Source organism: Triticum dicoccoides, chromosome 6A, assembly GCF_002162155.2.
Source record: "Triticum dicoccoides isolate Atlit2015 ecotype Zavitan chromosome 6A, WEW_v2.0, whole genome shotgun sequence".
Taxonomy (NCBI): Eukaryota; Viridiplantae; Streptophyta; class Magnoliopsida; order Poales; family Poaceae; genus Triticum; species Triticum dicoccoides.
The window spans coordinates 129841202-129850756 of record NC_041390.1 but is presented as its reverse complement, the minus strand read 5'-3'; the positions used below and the strand labels follow the sequence as shown (position 1 = coordinate 129850756).

Here is a 9555-nt window from a genome sequence, read left to right as displayed (position 1 = left end):
TTATTAGTATGCTTGAAGTATTATTGTCTTAATGTCAAATGATAGACTATTGCTTTGAATCATTCGTGTCTTAATATTCATGCCATGATTATATATGTGATCAAGATTATGCTAGGTAGCATTCCACATCAAAAATTGTCTTTTTTTATCATTTACCTACTCGAGGACGAGCAGGAATTAAGCTTGGGGATGCCGATATGTCTCTGTCGTATCTATAATTTTTGATTGTTCCATGCCAATATTCTACAACTTTCATATACTTTTGGCAATTTTTATGCTATTTTTGGGGACTAACATATTGATCCAGTGCCCAGTGCCAGTTCCTATTTGTTGCATGTTTTTTGTTTCACAGAAAATCCATATCAAACGGAGTCCAAACGGGATAAAAATGGACAGAGATTATTTTTCGAATATATGTGAAATATGGGAAGAAAATCAACACGGGATGGTGCCCGAGGGAGCCACGAGGCAGGGGGCGCGCCCTTGACCCTCGTGGCCACCCCGTAAGGCGGTTGACGCCCTTCTTTCGCTGCAAGAAAGCTAATATACGGATAGAGATCGTGTTAAAATTTTAGCCCAATCCGAGTTATGGATCCCCGAGAATACAAGAAACGGTGAAAGGGCATAATCTGAGAACGCAGAAACAGAGGGAGACAGAGAGACAGATCCAATCTCGGAGGGGCTCTCGCCCCTCCCATACCATGGAGGCCATGGACCAGAGGGGAAACCCTTCTCCCATCTAGGGAGAAGGTCAAGGAAGAAGAAGAAGGAGGGGGTCCCTCTCCCCCTCACTTTCGGTGGCGCCGGAACGCTGCCGGGGGCCATCATCATCACCGCGATCTACACCAATATCTCCGCCATCTTCACCAACATCTCCATCACCTTCCCCCCTCTATCTACAGCGGTCCACTCTCCCACAACCCGCTGTACCCTCTACTTGAACATGGTGCTTTATGCTTCATATTATTATCCAATGATGCGCTGCCATCCTATGATGTTTGAGTAGATTTTTGTTGTCCTATCGGTGGTTGATGAATTGCTATGATTGATTTAATTTGCTTATGGTTATGTTGTTGTCCTTTGGTGCCCATCGATAAGCTCATGGGATGAGAGTGGAGCCTCGTTTCATTAGTTTTTTTACCATGATAACTTTATTCATCAAATGATAGCCAGGTCGTTTACAAAAAGGTGAAGAAAAAAGTCAGGGATGTTTGCTTCCCATACTTCAGACTTTCTCATGCTAATACAATGTTTTGCTAGAGCATCTGCTACCGACTTCGCCTCTCTGCTACAATGATCAAAGGATATGTGAGCAAATTACATTGTCATTAGGGAACACTCCGCTATAATAGGCATTGTTGTTCCCATATATGCATTAGGGGTGAAATTGCCTCCAATGCCCTTGTGTTATCAGATTCTATTACCAGCTTTGTGCAGCCCAAGTTTGCATCTAAATTCAGTCCACACCGGATAGCAATCATTTCTGCTTCTTCTACGGTAGGCACATAGGGTATCAACTGAGTAGCTGCGCCTAAGAACCGTCCTTAATCATTGCGTGCTATGACTCCACAAGAACCCGAGAGATTATTCGCAAGAAAGGATGCACCAACATTTATTTTTACCACTCCCACTTCGTGTTTCTTCCATACCTGGTTACTCTTCCGAACAGCTTGGTTTGGAGTATTCGCTCGTACAAAATTAGTAGCTAGAACCTGGATTGACATCACCGCTTGTTCTGTCTACATGACAGTTTCCCCTTTCGTATAAAGTCTCCTCTGCCACCAGATGACCACATGGCCACCAATATGAATTCAGGTGTAGGGATGTACCGTCGAGTGTACCTGGAACAGGGAGTCAAGATTAACCGAGCCAGAGCGATCCTGACAGACCACCTTGTCTATCTCGGTTGATAACCCCAACTCTTTCCAGATAGCCACGTTTCATTAGTTAACACAAGAGTAATGATCTAGCATCAATTTTCTGGCTTCGGTATAAAGATAACTGAACCAACATTCAGTTCAGTCCCACTCTCCGACGGTAATGGTATTATTGTGCACTTAGTATTCAGGAGTCAATTCTGCGTAGAAATTATCTGAAGGTAAACACGCGGTAAAGCCCACCGGGAGAAGCCTTGCCACCTGCAACGCTCGTGCTAGAATAAAGCACGATCATCATAGCGTGGCTTATCGAGAAAGGAATTGGTCTCATGTGATTAACCTCACACGTGAGAGCGTACGGCGCCCACTACTATAAGCGGGGCTCCGCATTAGGCCAGCGTGCCAGCGTCCGTGTCTGTCACCTTTGCCGATACTGAACCCGAACGGTCGACGTCGCGGTCCGCAGGCAGCCGTGGCAGCACCGGCCGGTAACTCAAATAAACGTGCGCTTTTTGTCACGAGAATCACGGGCGCATCACACATAGACATAGTATGTGCGATTTTTTCTTGTGATTTTTTCTTGTGTGTGTGTGGGTGTGTAGTGGAGGCAATATCTACGAGCATCCCACTAACGTGCCTGCTCCTCCCATCCTACACGGCGTCATCGTCTCGCTTTAACTAGTGTGCAAACCATATAAATTTCGGCTCTCCCCTTTTCTGGGCCGCACTCGCGAGGGAAGGACGACGAGGAGGAGGAGTCAACGCGCATCTCCGGCTCCCTCCGTCCGGAGATGCTTTGGGAGACCAGCAGCTGTCGTCGATCGTTTGGTTTGATCAAACCAGGCAAGAGCTGAGTACGAGCAGTCCCAGCGTCTGTAGGTCAACTTTGTGCTGCATGGATTGGTCTTTCTATTTTTTTTTACTTAGGCCCTGTGAAATTAAAAATTGCCAGCTGCCTTCTAATTAGACGGCACAACATAATATGTGGGGTGTCACTGTCACTGCTCGGTTTGTTGGTGGGTTCTCAGGAAGTACTCCCTCCCGTACTTTTTACTCTGCACATTGGTTTTGCCGAAAGTCAAACTTTACTAAGTTTGACCAAATTTATATTAAAAATTATTAGCATCTGTAATATTTAATAAATATAATATGAAAATATATTTCAAGATGAATCTAATGATATTGGTGTTGTTATGTGAATGTCTATAATTTTTTATATAAACTTGGTCAAAGTTGGATGAGATTGACTTCAGACAAACCTAATATGCAGAGTAAAAAGAACCGGAGGGAGTACCACGAACTTTACGCACCCCGGCATGGCATCGCATCTACCGAGGTTTGTGAGTCAGTTCAGCTGCCTTGCCCAGTTGCCCTGGTGCATGTGGGCGGCGGCCACTCGTTGTCGACCGACCATCTGACGACTCCTGTCTTCTCACCCACGTCTCCTACAGCTACAGTTGTAGTACGAGTACGTGCACACCATGCGTGATTGGTCGCCATGAATATTTCCATGCCCATGCTGATGCCGCGAGCCACCCCGAGCGATGCCCATGCGCGTACTGTAACACAGCACAAACTTGAATTGATATCCATGGACGAATCGCGCAAAAAAACTGGCCAGTAGACAAAAGGTTCAGTTCTGACGAAACAAAACATCCTGAATTTGCACTACCTGAATTGCAGTGCGTGCAGCTGCAACTCGTGCAGCACTGTCAACGTCTCGTAACTTAACCCAACTTCACTCACAAGAAGTATTCCTTTCTGAGACAACAAATAACAAAACGTATATTAATAATCCAGTAAAGGGGTGAAAGCATGAACATCTCCTCCTAGCTTGGCTGTTTTGTTGGTCCACCGGATAAATAAAAGCGCAGCGAGCATATTAGTACATCTATATGAAGACATGGGCGGACCTACCGAGCGGCTGGAGCTGGATGCTGCGTGCGTGCGTGCGTGCCCATCTGTGGCCAGCGGCGGCGCTTCCACTTCGAGGCCGGGAAGAAGGGGTCAGAGGAAGCAGCGACGGCGATCGAGTTTTTCGGAAGTCCTTTCACGCGGTGGAGACCTGACCGGGCAGGGCAGTTTCGTTGAGTCCTAGAACGCCAGCTGCGGAGGGTAAAAACGGAAAAGAGCAGCGCGAGTGCGACCCGCTTTAGCTCAATTTTATTTACTTATTTATATATATCCAAACATTGGACTGGTTTGAGATTCTTCGTCGTAGCCTGGTAGACCAGGACTGGAGTCGCCAGCTAGCTTTTGCTTGCGCAGGAACTAGAGCTACTATCTCCCTGCAGCCGAGCAAGTGCCGATCGATGCTTCGTTTGCAAGGATACTCCAGGCGCAGGGGCAACACAGAGCCGTAATTTTACAAGTTTTTTTTTTAAGATTTTAGTACGAGTTGGGTTACGGTATCGAATAATTGTCGTACTCCGAACACAATCTATTTTACCGAATCAAGGGGGAAATCCAACCTGCCTGGAGGGAGAAACCTGGAATTTAAAATGAGAATCGGTGCGCTGGCGCTGCCAAGTGGGCCCCTGGTGCCAGCGAGAGGAAGGCAGAGAAGAGGCTTCCACCGGTGAGGAACACTACTGTTGCCTGCCCGCCTGCTTGCGTGCGTGGGAATGTGCGCAGTAACTTCACAGTCAGCAGCCAGCCAGCCAGCAGAACGAGAGAGAGAGAGAGAGGAGGGGCAGCTCCAGAAGCAAGCTCCCCATTCTTTCTTCAGAAAAAAAAAGGAATTTCCTCTCCGAGGCTCAGGCGCTTTCCATCCATCTCCTTCTCCTCGCCACACGGAACCCGGAGCGGGTCACTGACACGCCGCCCCCGCCCGCAGCTCAAACTCCCATTCCGCTCCCCTCTCCCTCCTGGCTTGCGTCCTACGCCTGGCGCTCCTTCCATTTCCACCCCGGCGTGCCTCGGTCACTGACGCGCGGGCCCACCGGGGGCGAGCCCGTCATTTCCGCGGGGGCCACTGTGCGCGGACGGAAGAAAGGCTCGGCTTCGGCTCCCATCCTGTCCTTGGTCGGGCGGCGGCCACCTCGCCCCGCTCCCCGCGGTTGCCCGCTGACGCGTGGGGCGCCGTGACGGTGGGGCCCGGCGGTCGGTGGGGAGTGATGTTAGGTGGTGCGATGTGGCGGTGCGGGGCGGGGGCAGGCGGGGTGCGTGTGTGTCGTGTGTGCGGGGCGGGGGTGGGGATTATTTTAGTCCGCGGTTTTATTCGGGCATTTAAAAGGCCCGGCCACCACGCCGTGGCCTTGGTTCGTCTCCGCCTCCACGCCCCCCATATTTCCCATTCCTTTCCCTGCCCTGCCCTGCCCCCACCCACATCTCCACCTCCACCCTCTCCATCCACTCCACCGGCGCATCGGGGTGTCTCCGTCTCCGTCCGTCCGGCCGGCGTGGTTTTCTTCCTTCCCGAGCCGCGACGAACGCGCGACATGGCCACCGCCGACGACGCGGTCGCCGCCGACATCATCTGCTCGCTGCGCGGGGCCGACCTGGCCGGGTGGACGCCGCCGTGGAGCAAGCGCGGGAGGCCGATGGAGGAGGCGAGGGAGCTGTCCTGGCCGGCCGTGGCGCGGGGGAAGCGCTCGCGGCGCCGCTCCCCGGCGTCGTCGTCGGCGACGGCTGCGGCGGGGGGTAAGGCGGCGAGGTGCGCCCGGTCCAGCCCGGCCTCGCCGCTCGACTACAGCGCCGGCTCCGCCTCCCTCCGCTCCGGCGCGTCCACCAGCGGCGGCGAGGACGGCGCCTTCTGCTCGCCGTGGCACCGCCGCGCGGCCACCGCGCCGGCGACGGCGACGACGAAGACGACGACGAAGGTGCGTGCGCTCATATCCATCCATCCACCCATCCACCCCCACGTCTCCCACGTCCCTGCCGCCGCCCCCCGCTTCGCTTTGGGTTCTTCTCCCTCCCCCACCACCAGCGTCTCTCTCTCCTATCTCTGCGCTTTCCTTTCTTTGGTTTCTTTTTGCCCTTTTCGATTTTTTCCCCTGCCGCGTGACGAAACTGCCCCTACTGGTCAGCCGCAGCCGCAACCGCATCAGCAACCAGCAAAGATCCCTTCTTCCCTTCGCGATTTGAACACCGCCTTTTCCACCTTCTCCATCTCATTTTCTCCTCATTTCATACCATTTCAATCCCCTCTCGCTTGGCCATGTTCCGCTCCGGGGATCCGCATTGGTTCTTCCTCCCGAATTACTATTTCAGTTGCAAAACCATTGCCAGCTCCAGCCAAAAAAAAAGCCATAAAAGAAGAGCCGAAATTCAGCATCTTATTCCATAAGTGCGTGCGGATTTGCTTATGCTGGAGTGATGCACGCAGTGGTTGACTCCTAGTACCGGCGAAGGGGGGGCAGTTCGGGGAACTCGCGGCGCAGCCGGTGGGTGAGCCCCCGGGGCTTCAATTCGGCAGCATATCTCCAAGCGACCATGCCCGTCCGTATCCCGGAGCTACCCCTCGGCTCCCCACAGCGCGGGGGCATTAAAGCGAGGGGCAGCGCGGTCATTTCCCCACGTCCTTTATCCCCCGGTGCAATTGCTCGTGTGGTGGGAGCCTGCAGGGTGTGGCGTGGCCCCCACTCCCTAGCCCCCTTCTGGTGTTGAGTGTACGCAGAGTCAAAAGCGCCGAGTTAAAACCCGGGATCCAAGTGGGTGGCAGGATCGATGATGGCGTGCGTAGCATAGGCCACGCCGCTGCTGCCCCCCGTGTCCGGCCGGCGCCGCCGTGCTTGTGGATTGTGATCGGCGGCGCGTCCCGTCGGGTAGTTTTCTCCGGTTTGCCTTTTGCGGGGGAGGACACACGGGGGCCCGGCCCGCCGTGGCAGTGGGCTTCCTGGATGGATGCCGATTGCCGAATGGGGACGGCGGCTTCTGTTATGGCGTTTGCGTCGTGTGGTGGTTGGTTGCGCCGGCCGATGGCGTTCCCTGCCTCACCAGAAATGGGCCATGAAAATGTCGTAACGTCGGTCGATACGGACGAAGAAGAGAGGAAAAAAAAAGAATTTTTAGAGAAATCTTGGCGGCGATGGTTCGTTCGTCACTCGCGTGCCTCATCATGCTGTTGCGTGATTGGCGAGCCGGGGTATTTCCTTTTTTAACAGGAGCAATATTTTAAACATTTTTGTTACAAAAGGAAGTGTCTTTGAAATATTCTCTTGAATCGAAAAATAGCAATATCTTTACTCCTAAGCATGCTTTGTGTGTTGTGTGTGTGTGTTTCTCTCCCCCGTGATGCGTGATTCGGTCTGTGTCCGTCCGTGATGTGTTGGGTCGAGGCAGCTGTGGCCTGTGGTTCCATCCTCCAACTTGGAGCGTGATTCGTTGCTCATTGATTGGTTTGGTTTGGTTTGCTTACAACTGCTCACCACCCCTCGCTGCAGGTGGGCTCCATCCGACGGCCGCAGTTGACCTTCCAGGCCCCGCCTCCGCGGCCCGCCGGTCAGAGGCAACGGAAGAAAATGGTGAGCTCCTTCATCAAATACGTAACAATTACTGTACCCAATTACGTGGTGTACATGCGTACATGCATATCATGCGTGGTGTCCTGCACTCGCAGTGGAAAAGTATTACGACTGTACGCGCCTTGTTTTACCGGTCTCAGCTCGGCAAAAAGAGAGGGGGCTGGCCTTGACCCGACGGCGAGTGCCACGCCACTGGTCGTCACAAGGAAAAAGGCCGTCGTAGTGGTGGTTGAACTACATCAGTGTACGTACTACGACTAGTTTAGATTTTAGAATAAAGCAGCAGGGCAGCAGCACATCTCGGCCTGCCGCCCGAAAGGGTGTGATGAGGGCCGAATAAGAAAGGGGGAATCTTAGGGCCAAAGCCACAAAAGCTGTACGTACTGGCCAAAAAGACCTGCTTCATCACCAAGATAGCCCCATGACCAAAAAGCACAGGAATATAGCGCCAGAAATACATCATTTTGGCTCTGTTTCAGTGGCTTAATTTGTAGCGGTACTGATGATTGGTTGCTGCCGCGATTTGCAGAGGCTGCCGGAGGTCCAGCAGCTGGTGCGGTCGCTCGCCGTGGAGAACGAGAGCCTGCACGAGGTAATGATAAGACTTGCTTATTTGTCTAAAATTTACGCCTTTTGTCTAAGCTCGCTACAGCCAGATTACTGACGAAAGCGTTGGAATTTGTTTTTGGATTTTGAGCAGGAGATGCGGGAACTGCAGAGGGCTTGCTCGGCGCTGTCGAAAGAAAATGACAAGCTTGAGGTGAACTTTCTTATCTGTTTGTGCTGTGTTCTTTTTCTGTCCCAGATAGGGTGCGCTGGCCGCCACCAAACGGTATCTTTCGGGCGGAACGGCTTATGAAAAATGCATCCTGTTTTGTTCTAGTTCTAGCTTAAAGCATAAGTCTGGAGATTTATATTGTTATGGCATGGGAGCTTTGTATGGCTCCCAAGTTAGTGGTCCATATGGTTCCCGTTGATCTCTTTTTGTAAGCGCTTTAGTTTGTAGGCTATCCCCGCCTAAAGATGCTGTAGGGTGTACACTATACAGAGTGTTGGGCTGGTGGCTGGTGTCTTTTCTGAAATTTCATTTGCCATTTCGTTCAGAAACAGATCATAAGGCTAATCTTTTGAAAAGGCTAATGGGCTTTTTTTACATTGTTATTTGGTGGAGATTTGGCTTTTTTTCTTTCTGAAAAACTTTTGGTACTCCTAATAGACTGTAGGCAGTGAGCTGTTCAGTTACTAACTGCGTATCCAACCAACCGGAACTCATTAGAGGCAACCATAGATCTTTGTTTGAAATGGCACTATCATAATCATTTACTCCAACGATTTCTCATTAAAATGGCACTATCATATTCATTCACTCCAACGATTCTTTTTTAATACCAAACAAGTCCTCACCTTTCCACTGTTTCTTTCTATGCCTAGATTCATGTCCAGTCCTTGGCTCCTTGCTAGTAGAAGCGGAGGCCAGAGCTGATCTTGAGAGTTTTATTCCCCAAAACTAACTCGCTATTTTTCTTATTTGTATGAAGGATGATGTGTACACGTGGAAAGAAAATAAAAATACCTAGCTAAGTCATGAGTGAACATTCATAACAAAATGTCCTTAGATAATGTTTTTCGATGGTCCCCACCTTTTGAGGTAGTGGCCGCATTTGATAATTGGATTCATGAAGTTGGAAGGCCTTGTGTGCACTTAACTCCTTGTAACTTATATACAAAACATAACCAACTATGTCGCACATGTAGAAGCGGCAAATTCTAGAAACAGTACATGTCAAAAATATATATTCTAGAAACGGTAATCATTCAGCATTCACATTGTTTTAGAATGTTTGTGCATACAACACACTACCACTAAAAGAAACTGGTTTTCCAAGTTTTTAAGGATACTAGAGCTCACCGAACTCCATTTGGTTCAGTTCAACTGTAGTTGCAACCAACTGTGCAACTTGGATTTAAGGGTATTTCCGCCGTTTTAAATAGGAGTTGGTGCTGGTCCCTCTTTATAATAGGAGAAAACTGACAAAAAGAAAATTGATAATGGAAGAGAGACTCTCCAGGAGAAACCTTGATAGTAACTTGTTCTCTTAAATAAGTTACCCCTTTTCATGCGTATCGTCATAAGTTCTCTTAGTAAAAAAACTTTTTGGGCCTATTGATGTGTATTTCATGCTGATTAATTCCTAGATCTTGCGTGGTGATCT

General features: G+C 50.4%; 1 protein-coding gene across 1 annotated transcript in view; it reads left to right on the top strand.

The window, feature by feature from the left end:
- The first annotated feature begins 5126 nt into the window (after positions 1-5126).
- The window catches only part of LOC119316242, a 5788-nt gene continuing 1359 nt past the window's right edge, over positions 5127-9555 (top strand). Inside the window, exons 1-4 of the mRNA XM_037590552.1 lie at positions 5127-5698; positions 7262-7342; positions 7872-7934; positions 8043-8102. Of these exons, the coding sequence (XP_037446449.1) occupies positions 5318-5698; positions 7262-7342; positions 7872-7934; positions 8043-8102 (585 nt within the window). The 5' untranslated portion in view covers positions 5127-5317. The remainder of the gene's footprint in view (positions 5699-7261; positions 7343-7871; positions 7935-8042; positions 8103-9555) is intronic.